This window comes from Cibotium barometz, chromosome 54 (genome assembly GCF_041138505.1).
Source record: "Cibotium barometz isolate CiBa-2024 chromosome 54, ASM4113850v1, whole genome shotgun sequence".
NCBI lineage: Eukaryota > Viridiplantae > Streptophyta > Polypodiopsida > Cyatheales > Cibotiaceae > Cibotium > Cibotium barometz.
In genome coordinates this window covers 738,489-755,000 of record NC_141099.1, presented here as the reverse complement: position 1 = coordinate 755,000, position 16,512 = coordinate 738,489, and the positions used below count along the sequence as shown (strand labels likewise).

The 16,512-nt window shown below is 41.5% G+C and overlaps 1 protein-coding gene across 4 annotated transcripts in view; it reads right to left on the bottom strand.

Moving 5' to 3' along the window:
* The window catches only part of LOC147607757 (uncharacterized), a 15,453-nt gene extending 1,162 nt beyond the window's left edge, over positions 1-14,291 (bottom strand). Inside the window, exons 1-3 of one of the 4 annotated variants that reach the window (XM_086789973.1) lie at positions 13,968-14,291; positions 13,717-13,858; positions 875-1,493 (exon numbers count right to left, since the gene is read on the bottom strand). In XM_086789973.1, the coding sequence (XP_086646099.1) occupies positions 1,486-1,493; positions 13,717-13,858; positions 13,968-14,057 (240 nt within the window). In that variant the 5' untranslated portion in view covers positions 14,058-14,291 and the 3' untranslated portion in view covers positions 875-1,485. Of the gene's footprint in view, positions 1-874; positions 1,494-1,977; positions 3,022-13,716; positions 13,859-13,967 lie in introns of those variants that run through there. The other 3 variants (XM_086789974.1, XM_086789972.1, XM_086789971.1) reach the window with 3 other exon arrangements.
* Between the last annotated feature and the right edge of the window lie 2,221 nt (positions 14,292-16,512).

Here is a 16,512-nt window from a genome sequence, read left to right as displayed (position 1 = left end):
ATCAATCCATTTTTGGATCCTATAATCTTTGAGGTCAGTCCAAGTGCTTTGGCCCTTTTGTGAAGTTTGTGAGCTCTATTCATATTATCTAGAGATACATAGTGATTCAGCTCTAGGAAAAACCAGATGAAGGATATATTATTTGAATCAAAGGTCATCTACCAACTAAGACCTATGCTTGATTCTATTCTAGCATTCCATAGTGATTTGATCAAGGAACTACCCTCCTTCGGAGTTATTTGGAGAGGGCCAAAAAGAACATAGGATAGTGGGAAGGTTTGCCCAGTTTTTGAAGCCTTTAACTGAGTAGAGGTGTAGGTCCTTGTGTAGGAGGATGGCCTAGTCTTCCTCAAGATACAATAAATAATCTATTTCCTAGCTAGTGTGTCTGCAAGAAAGACGAGGTTGGGCATTCCTAGGCCAAAAAGAACATAGGATAGTGGGAAGGTTTGCCCAGTTTTTGAAGCCTTTAACTGAGTAGAGGTGTAGGTCCTTGTGTAGGAGGATGGCCTAGTCTTCCTCAAGATACAATAAATAATCTATTTCCTAGCTAGTGTGTCTGCAAGAAAGACGAGGTTGGGCATTCCTAGGCCACCACCATCTTTTGGCCTCATATAGATGTGCCATGCAACTTAGGGGGATCTTGTAAGTACATGCATCTCCCACACACATACGGTTTTTGCACAAGGCTTCAAGGCCTTCCAATTCATTGGTTGAGGGCCACCATCCATAAGGTCCCCCCAGGTTCCCTTAGTCAAGAAACATTACCATCAAGCCACCGAGACCAAACCGTGTACTTTGACAAAGAGGGTAACACCTATCATCTAGAAGTTATCAAATAGGCCAGGGATACTGAAGAGTCTAAGCAGGGGGGATCCTCTTGCCCATAGTCGACCAAGGACCATAAGCTTCAAAAGATAAAAAAGGAAGGAATTCACAGGCAAAGATAACTTCAAAACGTGGTACTCCATTGGTGTGGCTGGACAGGACTTCTCATTCTTGTTAAGGAAACAATGTATAAACAAGAAGGTGAGATCCAACTTCCTTCTATTGTAGACCCGATCGGAGAGGAGCATCAAGCTTCATTAGAAGTTTCATTAGAGGGACAAATCCAACAAGGGGAATCAATGCCTCTGAGGGAACCGGAAGTGCTACCCTAGTAGAACCGATCATACATATTCACCTAGAATAAGGAGCAAATACATCAAGTAGCCAAGAACACAATGCTACCCTAGTAGAACCGATCATACATATTCACCTAGAATAAGGAGCAAATACATCAGGTAGCTAGGAACACAGTGTTACAAGCTCACATATGACTAGTTGGATACCATTCTATGAATACCCCATGACACATGTAGTTGTGCCTCCAAAACCACAATGAGAAATAACACTAGGGGCACAAGTCTAAGGGTTGTATAATCATCTTGTGGTGCACTATTATCTCTTAGAGTCGAGCCAAGATATGTACCTTCCATTCCTCACTCATGAACCTATCATCAAACCAACAAAAGAGAGTTCTCAAGCTCATAATCCTGAGGAAACAAGAAGAGTTATAAACACCATTCTAGTGGGGAGTTGAACCGCCAAGAGGGATGAGATTAGAAAATATGAACATAACCCTCCCAGTGAAAGAGAAAAAAATTTAAGGGAGACAGATATGGCACCTACAGGAGCTGAGCTTTGTGAAAATAATGAAAATGACATGAAGCTAATTAAAGCTATGACACTAGTGATTCTAAAAGCATACCTTATCCCATCAAGGAAAGGAGAGACAAAAATGGACAAAATTGCCTCAAATGAAGTCACAACAGCATAAATCCAAGTCTTCAATCTAGACCTTGAGCCTAATGTGACCTCTGAATGTGAGGACAATGAGGAGGAAGAGGTGAAGCCACAAGGCTTTACTTGGACTTCCCCATAAAAAAGTAGACCATAGCTAGAAAAAATGTCTTACGAGACTTAAGTCTCACCTACGCTTGATCCGACCAAAGCTTTGGTACAAATAGTCTTAGCTTTTTATATTGAATGTAAAGGGATGTTAAAGCTTAAGTTCCACATAAATTCTGACCATGTGTTAGAAGCAATGCTTGAAGACCCCATCCTTGGAAGGGGAGGGGATGGATTTCCAAACATGAGTGCAGCATAGATTGGACCGTGTGGACGACCACAACAAGAAGAGCCGGGATACATCTCTACCGAAATCCAAAAGTTACTGACATTACTGCAAGAAGGTCCCATCACTAGTAAGTGCAATCATCTGTAAAGTCAAGGCCTCATCCAATCAACCCTTTACCACATCCCTTAAAAACAAAACTCAAAAGGAGTCGAAAAACCCAGCTAAAGGAGGAGAAACTTAATCAAAAAATGAGAAGGCATCGTAAGGGAAACCAAAGGCCAGTAACCAATACTTCCAATCTTGCTACCTCAATTTCTCAAAAAGCACCGAAGACACCAAGAAGCCTATTCGAGTCCACCAAATAACCAAAGCCCAAGAACAAAAAGCCCAAACATGTATGGATTCCAAATTAGAGTATCTCCAAAATGCTGATGAAAGTTGATGACAAGATGGTGTGGATCCCTAAACCAAGAAGAAATTGAAAGCCATATAGTGATCCAACCACACGAGGATGGACCACACAAAGGTCACTAACAGCTCAAGGATACTATCAAGGAAAAAACCAAATCTGGTGCCAAGGATGTAATCTATATAAATATGCAACCCTCCTAGAAGCGAGTAAATAAAATCTAACAAAATCATCATCATGCTCAAGGACCTTACATTGATAAGTCACAACAACGCATATATGGGTGCCCAAAAAGAAATATAAGATGAAAGCTAAGATAGAGCACACATGGACTATAGAAGAGCAAGAGAAACTTCAAAAGAAAATCCAAGAGCTACCATCTTATTTAGCTTTACATGAAATCCCAGCTTCCCTATCCGCCCGTTGAACCCCTATGAGATGAGCAGAGTGTCGAGTGTCCCAACATAAAAAGGCCCAAAGCCTCATTCTTAACCTAGGCAAGCCAAACTAATCAAAATGATGTACAGTCCCTTAACTCAAGTAAAAAAGATAAAGTTAAATCAAAGCAATAACAAAGAAAAAAAGGGATGACATCAGGTATGCAAACTCCAAGGTCAACTCACTACTAGGAGGCCAAAAATGCACCAAGGGCATAAGAGTTCAAAAGTCAAGCCGCCAAAAGGGACAAAATGTGCCTAAGTTATAAGAGTCAAGAGTAGAGTTGCAAAAAGCCAAAAAGCATCCAAGCGTAATTCTTAAAAAGGTTTACCTCACTTTAACACATGAAGAAAAATGATATTTCACAATGTCAAGTCGCTTGTGCTACAGAGACACAAGCATAAGAGTTCAGTTGAGTCACCTATGTGGGATGTGCTAGGCATAAAAGTCAAGTCCAGCTAAGTCAAGAGGAGGCACAGTTGAACACTTTTAGTGAACCTCACCATTAGAATCCCAAGACCCTCCACTCACAACTTTGCTTGCACTGCATTCTTATTGGGAACATTAATTTCAAAGCATCTAGGTGTCACACCTAACTCACACATGCATTAGGCACTCTTCTATCCATTGATATCCCAAGAACTTGCAAAATTCCACATCACTCATGCACTAAACATGCAAGCAACAAAACCTCAGCATCGAAAGCCCATGGGAGTGTCCCATGCAAAACATGACAAAACTGCATTGAGAAAAACTAGGGCAGTAACACTACATTGGGAGTGTCACATCATGCAAAACATGACAAAACTGCATTGAGAAAAACTAGGGTACTAACACTACATGGTGCAGGCACAAAAACTTGTTGAGACCAAGGTACTAGCACCACTTGAAAATTCCCAAAGGTAAATTCTTGGATTGCAATGATCCGTCTCTGAAACAATCCTACTTCATGAATCCCCCATCTAACTCTAGGATCACTAGCTTCTAGGAAGCCTGGAATACTTCATGAATCCCCCATCTAACTCTAGGATCACTAGCTTCTAGGAAGCCTGGAATCGTCATCATCACGAATCGATGATCCTACCTCTACAATCGCCCACTTCATGAATCCCATACCTCTACAATCGCCCACAAGACTACTTCATGAATCCCATTGAAACTTCTTGAATCGCTTGCTTCTTGAATCGGTCAACTTTACCTGTGTGATCGCTTGATCCTACTCTAAGGATCACCGATCTGACCTTATGTCATGCCATCAATTCAGTAATACATAAGGTATTTTATAGCACTAATTCAATCCTATTACTTTGCATAGAGTTTTGGTGCTAAGACAACCCTACTATATTGACTCACTGTTTCTAGATGACCTGAAGCTCTCTCTTCTTCGCCACCATATCGGTGGTCAAGAGTTGCTTTCAATTAGTGTGTGCATAGATATCTTGAAAGGAAAGCACAGATACTGCCTCAAGAATTGAGAGGGTACAGTATCACCAGGAATGGAATCGATCCAATTCTAGATCGCTTGCACAACAATGGGATTGTTGGCACAGCACAGTGGGATTAGTGGCACGGTTAGATCAATCCGATTGTAAGGTTGCCTGCACAAAAGGATCGTTAGTAGAGTAGCAAAGTGGAATCATTGTGACCAAGTGGAATCATTGAGTTAGTTGGATCACAACTATCCCAGTAAAGTGGAATCATTTAGTTAGTTGGATCACAACTATCTCAGTCCACTGACGATTCCAAAAAATAGAACAGTGATTACTCTGCCAGCTGATGCAAATACTAAGATAGTGATTTTTGTGGATGCTTATGCTTGGAGAGGTTGTCCCATGTAGTAAACTGAGTGAATATGTATGACATTGTTTGCATTTGACAACAATCAATGAAGTTTCATAGAGCTAGTGCTAATACATTGTAGCCTAAGGGCATTGGGAACAATGACTATCGGCACCCCAACAAAAGGGAAGGACAAGAAATCGGTGAAAGAGAGCCAAGGGTCCCCACTTGACCCATACATGTTCCGGGAGCTCTTTTAAGCCAGGGAAAGCTATTTGGAGGCAGCAAGCCTCTACACCGTGGGCACGACAGGATCCTAAAATTCCAATTATGGGATTTGTTGGCCTTATGCACTACTCGGTGTGGCCTTCCCAACACCAAAGTGCAACAAACTTGCATTAGAAGATGAGTCCACAAGTCAATTATTGTAGAAGATTGGGCTGCTACCCTTATTTGAGTTGTCTCCCTAGGGAGTGGACCTGGCAAGGTGCTACCATGCCATTCATTCATTTGACAACCGCACTGAGACATTTGTCACATACAACCACCACTAGGGCCACCAAGCAATAAAGAAGAATATTGAAGCTCACGTAATAGTTGGTAAGGTAGACGTTCAACTTGCCCATAGTTAACTAGGGAGTGGAACTTCAAAAGAATAAAAAAACCAGCAAAGAAGGAAACTTTTTTCAGAATAGACAAGCACAAGCCTCATCTTATGATGTCGTGCAGGCTATATTACACATACTTGACCTTTTACAAGCCACATCACATAACCCAGGTGGATATATGGCTACTCACACTCGATTCAACAAAGCTCACATGTGCCCCAATCCCCTTCAAGCAAAATAAAATTGGACAGAAGTGATTTATGTAAAGATTAAAAGGGTATTAGCAGTGAAGAATATGAAAGAGCCGTACTTGGTAATAGCATCCTTGCTCATAAGGGTGATTTATCAGACCACAAACTCGTTGGACCAGCTCTCACCACCATTAAGAGCAGCAACAATAGTGCAAGTTCCTAGTAGAAGACTCCACCATCCAAGGACAAGAAAGATAATAAAGATAAAGGAAAAGAAGGACAGGAGATCAAGGAACAATAGCAGAACAACCACAGCCCAAGAAACAAAAATTCTATATCGATGAACACAGTAACATCACTATTGAGTTTGGTTCAGAGATAGAGACTCACACCAAAGTAGAAAGGGATGCAGAAGGGTAAAGACAAGGTAGAAGAAGGTATGGAGATGGAGGCCAAGGTAGAAGAAAAATAGCAAAGCCACATTAACATCAAATCATGTGCTCCATAGCCTCCAACACAACCATCATTGACACAAAGTCAAGCCACCCCTCCTATAATATTCATGCAAATGCAAACAATGGACAGCGTGTTTCTACTAGATACAAGTGATGATGTGGATTATGCAAATGTAAACAACTAGGTAGTTCTCCAAACTTTCAAAGAATGCCAAGCAGACGTCGTGATTTTACTAGATACAAGTGATGATGTGGAATATGTAATTATGCCAAGCACAAAAGTAGAGGAGAGGTGCACAAAGGCAATCATATACAATACACTACAGATTTTGAAACACACATAGAAAAGGTGCATATGTATGAGACATCATTGAAAGGTGCACAAAAGTGTAGAGCAAAAGCATGCACAAGAAGCTAAAACCCTCTATGTAGAATGGATTATTCTTGAAGATCATATGTAACTAAAATCGGAGGTAACAATAAAAGAAAAGGTGTTCACTCAGCTCCCTCAGAAAATAGCCATGCTAGATGACCACCTATCTAGGTCCAACAGACAGAAAAAATAAATTTTTAGCAAATGCAATGATGATCTAACAGAAGCACGCTCCAAGGATGCAAAGAGTCCTAGAAAAAAAAACTAAAGATACGATGATGCAACTGTAGAACAAGGATGACCGCGTCAAGGCATTAGAGGAGGGGTTGTATATGCTAAGAGATGCCTAGAATCAGGCCAAATAGCCTTCCAACCTTGCACTCCTACACCGACAGCCATGAGGAGAGGAATGCCACTCTGAAAGATGTAGCATTGATGCTCCCTAATCTCCTACACGACAATGAGAGCCCTCATAAAATCGAATAAAGCTGATCATATATAGCTTGGGCCTTGCTTTTATTTCCCAAGGAATGATTCTTGATGAGCCCCTCTCCCTATTATAATTTGCTAGATTATGCAAGTAGGTCTCCCAGGCTCTAGACTCTCATGTAACAATGATGTTTTTTTAGGGGACCTTGGCCTTGCACAATTTTACAAGCTCAAATGCACCCCATGGTAATAAACTTCATTGCATGGGTGTTCTTATTTGAAAAGGGACCACTTGAGAATGCATTGAGCTAACAGCATCCGAAGAGTACATGGCAAGAGTGTGATGGATATGGCCATATATAAAGCAGACTTAAAATGGCTAGAGGGATCTAGAAAAAATTGATGGTACAAACTTATAAAAAGCTAGCAAATATGGTGTGCCCTAGCATATGAACCTGCCAACTTTTTGTTACTTTATCTCTATGCCCCAGCTAGCTTTGCTAATAGAGGAGATTGCATGTTTCTTCAAAATGGAGCACATGGATTATCCCCAGACCATACCATAGGAAGAGAAAGGAGAAGTAGAAGATCTCCTTGGGGAACTCGAGTGTTTGGAAAAGCATAAAGGACCAAAGGAGTTAGACAGTTCCAAAGAGGGAGCAGAAGAAGATGACAAAGTTAATGATGGGGAAGATAAGCAAGGGCACAATGAGCTTGAAGTGGACACGTACAAGGAGGGCCGAAAGTTAGGTGACCAAAGACCAGGGATAGAGAAAGACTCCTAGTAAATCCCTCTAGCCATATCGACCACCCCCAACTCCATTACAGCCATGAGCAAAGTCCACTGCTATGCCGCAAAAAATGCAATACTCTGGACTCCCCAAGTAAAGGGATGTCAAGTCAATGTGTCGAAAAAGAAGTAAAGAGAGTCAAACAAATAAGTTAAGTTGCAGAAGTGCGCACACACAGGCACACCTTCCACCCATTTCCCATGCATGTCACCTCCTGCATATTTTACTACGGGCATCATAATTTTTTCACTTCTTGCATCTCACGACACACACAAACACAAACGTCTGCAACTTACCTTGTTAACATCAACTCTCTAGGTACATCTCCTCGATGGGGAGACCATGATGGAGCCACTTGGCCCATGGTAAAACCCATCACCTTGAGAACCCTCAACCTTGTAGGTACCTCCGCAAAGCTTCAATGTTTGTAACCTCTAGCACTTTGACTGTGATTCATTACCAACATAACCTCACCCTAGCGTCAACGTTTTTGCCACAAAGAAACCTCATCTCTTAGAATCATGTTGCGAGATCAAGACATAATCTCATGTGGTTCCATGAAGATCTGGATTGATATCTCCCATGCCAATCATTCCATGAAGATTGATATCTCCCATGCCAATCATTCCATGGTGGTCCTAGTGCTCATTTCACCAATCACTAGGTGCATACTATTTCTATCGATTACCTAATGTTGAAGGTTCCACACCACTTTCACGCAACCAACAGAGGCCTAGCATAGAAATGGAGAAGGGGTAACCTTGCCTGTAAAGAAGGGGAGAGTATAGCCAACCTTGCCTGTAAAGAAGTAAATTTCTCAATAAAAGGACTCAACTTGATGACAAAAACAACAACCATTGTTGCAATAAAAGTGTCAAACATGGCCAACAATACATGGAGATAGTCACCTCCCAAGAGCTCATGCCTTTGACAATAATAACCAATTAATCACACAAACTTTAATCACACAATAATAACCAATCAATCACATAAACTTTAAGTATGGTAAGAAATTTAGCTTTCATTTTTCATTAATTGGCCTTTCTTATTATTGAAGTTGATGTTTGATAGAGGTTGAAACCCTTGTTAGGTTGATTTTTTATAATGGTTCTCAAGTATTTTATTTTATTTTATTTGCTATACACAATTTTTTTGCATGTTTTTTTAACTTGGGAAGATAATTTAGGCTAATATTCCCTATCTTTAAAAAAATCATGGTAATTTGAGTCACAAAATCTAGGGGGTTTTAAAAGGAATTACATTATAGGAAAGGGAGGATGAGGATCAATGAGTAGAAAAGAGTAAGCGGAAAAGAAAACGGAGAAGGGGAAACCTTGGCTATAAATTTTTGTGAGGGGCCTCTCAAAAACATATGTTTTTGCAATGATGGAGGCCTTTTTTAAATAGTAGCCGATAAACTAGTCTCAACATTATCTTATATTGACACATAAGATATTTTAAGCATCTACATGATGCAATTTCGATCTAGAGCACACACAACTTGGGAAGATAATTTAGGCTAATATTCCCTATCTTTAAAAAAATCATGGTAATTTGAGTCACAAAATCTAGGGGGTTTTAAAAGGAATTACATTATAGGAAAGGGAGGATGAGGATCAATGAGTAGAAAAGAGTAAGCGGAAAAGAAAACGGAGAAGGGGAAACCTTGGCTATAAATTTTTGTGAGGGGCCTCTCAAAAACATATGTTTTTGCAATGATGGAGGCCTTTTTTAAATAGTAGCCGATAAACTAGTCTCAACATTATCTTATATTGACACATAAGATATTTTAAGCATCTACATGATGCAATTTCGATCTAGAGCACACACAACTTGGGAAGATAATTTAGGCTAATATTCCCTATCTTTAAAAAAATCATGGTAATTTGAGTCACAAAATCTAGGGGGTTTTAAAAGGAATTACATTATAGGAAAGGGAGGATGAGGATCAATGAGTAGAAAAGAGTAAGCGGAAAAGAAAACGGAGAAGGGGAAACCTTGGCTATAAATTTTTGTGAGGGGCCTCTCAAAAACATATGTTTTTGCAATGATGGAGGCCTTTTTTAAATAGTAGCCGATAAACTAGTCTCAACATTATCTTATATTGACACATAAGATATTTTAAGCATCTACATGATGCAATTTCGATCTAGAGCACACACAAGTAAAGGAGAAAGCAGTAGGCCGGCTCACAACTCAACCCCATAGTACATCGAAACACCCTCAATCTAGAGCACACACAAGTAAAGTAGAAAGTAGTAGGCCGACTCACAACTCAACCATAGGTCAACTACATTATGTAGTCTCGATCTAGAGCACACACAAGTAAAGTAGAAAGCAGTAGGCCAACTCAAAACTCAACCCTATGTCACCTACATTGAAACACCCTCGAGATTGGGAGACTTAAATGAGCGCAACACCATAATATGTGGCCTCTAAGCATCCGATAATATGCATGGTGTCACCTACATTGAAACACCCTCGAGATTGGGAGACTTAAATGAGCGCAACACCATAATATGTGGTCTCTAAGCACCCGATACTATGCATGGTGTCATCTTACAAAGCTTGGAAATCCAAGACCACATCTAAGGCTAGTCTATGTCCAAAACCACATAAGGTTAGCTCAATGATTGAGTTATGAGCTCACCCTTTGCATATATAGGAATTAGGCATTATCATTATCAAACTTTTATGGGATAGTAAACTAACTCTCTCAATAGAAAACTAATGAACCATGCTACACTCTTATGATGATTAACCCATGCTCCATGTTAGGAATGTAGGATAATTCCCCCCTTAAGGAGCTCACCTCCATAGGGAACGATAATTATATATGTCGAGCTCAAGTTTCTCCTTTTTATTCAAGATCCTAAGTTTGCAATTAACCTTTGAAAATGATGCCTTACTCAACCAAGGATAATAATCTCAACCCTATGTAATTGTGTCTTGCCCTTAATTAGTTCGGCCAATACATGCAAAGTATAAAGTTAAAGTTTGGTTTAACTTGAACAAGTCTCTTTCATTGACTCCTTAGCAAGTCATGTAGGTTCTCAAACCTAGTGATAGCCTTCGACAATTTATAGCTTGGTGAAATCCTTTGAGTCTTAATACCCAAATTATCAAAGACTTTATTTATTAATACTTGAGTCCAATTACCCAAAGTTATTAATCCAATTTATGTTACTATGCCCTTGAGGCAATTATATTGTAATTATTATATTATAATCATGCATATAATTCCCTTTATTGCATATAATCACTCATGCGTAATCCAACCAAGCTTGGCACAGTCATAACTTTAAACTTATTGTCTTTCAATCCTCACATAATGAATATAAAAGTCTCCAATTGAAACATACTATAGTGATCCATATAGTATCCATTTCTCACATGAGAAACTAGGATAGTTTCTATTTAAGGATCATTACATCATAGTTCCAAGACTAACTCGAGATCACTAAATCTGAGAGTGATAGGGTAACGGTTCCGGTCTTCTTCGACAGGGTCAAAGTAGCTAGTGTACGGTAGGAAGAAAATCAACGAAAAGGGGCTTCCCTTGAGCACTTCTAACGATGCCTCCTCTACATCAAATTCTACTTGGAAGAATCCTCTCCCAAGTAGCCTCACATCTTTAAAGTGGAGTGCGGAGTTGGAAGGCAACACCGCTAGTACCCAGTCGTCGGCTTGGATACAAGAGGGTTGAGAACCAAAGATTTTTCCAATGAACATCATCTTGGAGTCTTTCTTTATTTCAGCGAAGAGGAACTCAAGCTCATCTTGTGAAAAATGGATGGTTCGTCCAGCCGGAGGAGGCTGATCAAACATGATGCTAATCAAAATGAAAGGCCAACTTGAATCCTGTTAAAGAAAATTCCATATTTGAGCGCGGCGGAGGGAGGGAAGCGAAGAGAAGGGGGGCAGAGGGGAGGTCAAGAAGGGCAAGAGATGGCAAAGACGGTAGCAATGGTGGGCAGTAGAGAGGCGGGCAGAACAATGGCAAGCAATAGGGCAGGAGCAAGGCGGTGAAGGAAAGGCTAGATGGGGGGTAGGATGATGGTGAAGGGCAGGACGAGGTGAAGGTAGGAAGGAGGAGGGGTGTGAGCAAAGAAAGGAATATGAGCCAAGCATCCGCACCCCAAAGATCTAGACCTTCCACCCATCAAATTGCAGATCCAAGACATGCTCTGGAGACATGGACCACAAGAAGTGAAGTTCATCACAGCCCTGCACTCTGTCATAGAGGATCGTACGTTGTTGGAGGAGGATATCAATTTTCTTCCTTTCATGTTTTGTTGACATTCACTTACCCATAGATCACATGTACTACTTTGGGTTCCATAAACCCTTTGGGTCTTTTGTAGACATTAAAAATCTCTCTCTCTCTCTCTCTCTCTCTCTCTCTCTCTCTCTCTCTCTCTCTCTCTCTCTCTCTCTCTCTCTCTCTCTCTCTCTCTCTCTCTCTCTCTCTCTCTCTCCAAGAAATAGGCGAATGAAAAATTATCGATGCGTATCAATCCATCTCCATTGTTTTTAATTGTGTCTAACGCTGAAAATCCTAGCCTTGGTCCAAAGGAAGGCGTGGTAATTTTGGTTTTCAAAAAATTGGGATTTGGTTTAAATATGTTTTGATTGGTGATTAGTGGACTTATTCCATATTTTTGTCTTCTTAACTTGGGCAGCATAGCAACAATTTTGGTAAACAAGAAAACATGTTTTCCCACAATTTTCCATTTAAAATTTATATTGAAAGCACTACCATCTAACCTAATTTGGCATTAATATTTTTATTGATATTAAAAAAAGCACGCACTCAGTTTTTTGCTTTTCTCCCTTTTGCCATTGATGGGAATATTTTTGCCACTCTCATTTGCTTCATCAGAATCAAGAAGCACCATAAAGCTTACCATCATGGCTGGTCTCAGAATGCACCCGAGATACCCACAAGAATAGCTGGCTTGTTCTTCTTCAAAGCTTCCTACTGTCTGCTCTACAGTTGGCCTCACCCAGCTGCTGTTGAATAGTCTTCCTATGGTCTGAGCCAAGAATCCTTTCAACCTTACCGGCAATGGAATAGCAAGATCTTTGGGGTGCGACCACCACTAGTTTGATCCCTCACTTGGACATTGGGGGACTCTTCTAAACCTTACCGGCAATGGAATAGCAAGATCTTTGGGGTGCGACCACCACTAGTTTGATCCCTCACTTGGACATTGGGGGACTCTTCTAAACCTAGGATTCTGCCAGACTGAACAACGGCATCTTCATTGCTGAGAAACATTAATGGCTGTAGATTGTCCACTAGTCAGCACCTCTAGATCCTACTGGAGAGGACCAACAATTTGCAGGAGGGCTGGAGGTGGAGCGGGATGATTGGTCGACCTTATCTCTATGGGCACCCTCTTTTGCTGCTTGGAAGGCAACTGTGAGTTGTTGATGCACTTGGAAGACTTTGAAGGAAGCGTGTGCGAACTAAAGGCCGAGGAGGCAGTTGCATTTGGAAGGCCAGGTGTTGATCTTGTGTATGCGAGTGCCCATGCATTTGCTCCCTCTAATGAGTTTCAACACTACTGCTGGACCTCTACATAATACTTACATGTTACATGCTTTACAGATTCCGAGATCATGATATCACTGACAGACACCAGAACAACTCTATAGGTTTTGCTACAGTCTCTTGTGAATCATGATCTCATGTATATGATGCTAGCAAGACGATTGTGATGAATGGCATTGCTTGCAGCATTCAACTCCTCTGCACCCAGGACAACAGTGTTGCTTGCATCCTACGGAACACTTGCTTTATCAAAACCTCCCTTGTACGGAACCGTATCAGCCTCACTAACTGCATGTTGGATCTAGCAACATCAACTCTGTGATTGATGTTGCATCCCCTACACTACTACTGCTTTTTGTGAATGGCCTATACCGTCCCCTACGATATTACTTGTTGCGGTTTGCATAAGCTTCCAGGGTTTCGAGACAAAGGGGCTGAGCTAGAAGGAGGAGGAGGAGGAGGAGGAGAGCGCGTTTATGTTTTGAGACATGTTTGTGTATAACATAGAGAAAAGGGATTGTGAGACAGAGAAAAGTGACCTGAAGAGAAAGCGAACTGTAACCATACCTTGGAGCAGAGGGTGCTCTGGCTGATCTTCAGCACATCGATTTTCAGCCCTAACAATGTTCGGCAACCCTCCAAGCTCCTTTGTTGCTGATGCTTCTTCTTTTCCTGTTCGCTTTTTATCCTGGTCTTGACTCTCCGCCAACTTCAACCTCGAAGTCAAGAAAAGGAGACGTTGAAGCTCCTATGGGTACACCCACAAGAAGTAGTTTGAAGAAAACCCTACCTACGAAGAGTGTTTCCCGGCAACTCACCTCGTCTCTACTCCGGCAACAGTAGACATTTTTCGCCGAATAAGCAAAGCTTGAATGGAGCAAGTCCCTGTGCACTTTAAGCTCCCACATTGCATTTTGATCGTTGCACTGCTTTTCGAAGGCGACTACATAAAAGAGGTGTCGTTAACAATCGCAACGAAGCCCATCTCTTCAGCTGCCGCCTCTTCAACCTCAACCTCTTCTGGGCTAACTGTGAGGGCGTCTCTGGCATCTGCAGCGCCCCGCCTCTCTTGCTGCCCTCCTTTGATGGGCCGGATCATGACACGCAACACAGTAAACTTCACAATACATAGGGAATTTTGAGAGATTTCCTGGTTATGTAGATCGCAATTTTATCTTTATTACCAATAGAGTAATCTCTTGTACAAGATATGTGAGTGCCCACTAGTTCCACTCCTCTAATAACACAAGCTATCGATCATTAACCAACTGCTCAATAGAGAAAACAAATCCTCGGTCACCACACCCAAGGCCAAAGTAGTCACCAACTGTTGTCCAAATAAAGCCAACCTCGCAGTCACTAACCAGGCCAAAGCAGTCACCAATTGTTGTCCAATGAAACCAAGACCTTGGTCACCAACCTAGGCTTAATAGTCATCAATTGTTCATAGCAGCTGTCCACATGATTGTGCAATTCAGCGGCTCCAAATAGGCCAAAACAGCAACACTTAGACCAATTATTTTGCATCCTATGAAGCTGTGTTGAAGCTTGGCACAACTTGTGTCTGTTCCATCTCAAGGAAACCCATGAAGTATGGCTAAGATTTGTTGTAATTCAGTACAGCTAGCCAAAAGAGAAGCAGTAGAGGAAGTCGACCAGATTTAGGGAGCAATTATGCAACTCGACTAGCCCCTATAGCCTGTATACATCCCAGTCAGCACTAGAGAAAAGAGGAAACGTTATCGTCCAACCATGTAGCTGATGTTTCAACAGCTGACCAACCACATATTCACTGTTCCATGAGTCTGGCAGCAGTAGATGGAGTTGGCCAGCCACACAATTCTCTTCCTTGTTGTTCAACAGCCCTATGTTCCCTAGAGAAGCAATAGACCAACTCTCTTGGCTGCCCTTTCCTTACTCCACACCCCAAGCACCCAGAAAAACAACTCATGTCTAGGAAAAATAGTCACTTTTAGCAACTCGTGGGTTTCTGGTCCATGCTCGGGTGCCCAAACCTAAAAATTGGTCCTGATTCATTAAAATAGTCCAGCCCAATGTGAACTCTCTTATAAATTATAAGTTTGTCCGCCCAAATGTGAACCTACAACCATAGACTTAAGTAAACAAAGAAATAATAATTAAATAAGGTTGAGTGTGCACACTTACCACCTATAAAACACATAAAACCCTTAGTCCAAATAGGTGTGCACACGCACATCTACAGGGTGTCCAGGCGTCCCCGATGCCCGTGTGGACATTCACAGGCAAAATACCATGCAATGTCTAGGCAAACAAAACAAGTCACACATGCAAGTGCACTTCACAGGGGCAAATGATTGTGCACGATGATTTGGATTAAATCTCTCAACTTGCCATCTTGTACACAAGAACTGTCACAACCATGGGCACCACCCATGCTGGATCCAAAGGTTGTACTCACTAGAGCCACTGCCCTTGCATGAGCCCAGCTAACTCACTAGAGCCACTGCCCTTGCATGAGCCCTTGCATAAGCCCAGCTAACTCACCAAGATCATCAACCCTTCCATGAGTTAGCATACTTACTAAACAGAGTCACCAACTCTTTCGTGAGTTTATGCAGATACTAGGGTTACCAATCCTTGCATGAATACATAACTACAGTAGTTAGAGTCACCAACTCTTCTTGCTAACTTAAGAGTCACCAACTCTAATCACTTATTAAAGTCACCAACTAAGTTGGGCTCCACAAAGAAGCAGCACTAAATAGAAAAGACACAAATAGACTCTGCACACTACTGAGGCCGGAATAGGCCCTCCCCTTTCGGAATGATGTTTTCTATTATAGAGTGTTACAAATATGAGAGATGAGGGTGTTTTCTCAACACCAAATTTCCAAGACTTCCACAACCTTGAAGCCAGAGCCTTCCACAAATAATTGAGCATTGTAGGATCTGATTTGGCTCAATAACCAATTGATACCAGCTTGATAAACTGCCCATATCTCAGCATCAACCAGTCTAACAAGAGGGTAGAGAAGATGATGTATTGTGTGAACCCTATAGGTGACTAAAGGAAGTCAAAACACAACCTGTTGTGGACCAGCCTGTAAAACAACAGAGAATTGCACAAATGACTATCGCCCTCTGAAGGATGCTTCTCACGTGTGCTCATGCAATTTTATGTACGGCTATATGTGTGGCCTGCAGCAGGCGGCGAGTTTTTGAAGGCAACCAACAGAGGAGGAAAACTGCTCAGTAGTGGTGGTCGACCTACTGTCCACTATTGGCGGCGGGCAGCCCTAGGCGAAAGGAGAAGGTAGGTGGCTGTTATACAACCTGCTCTCTCATGGGCTAGAGCAACCAGCAAAAAGGAAGAAGCACATA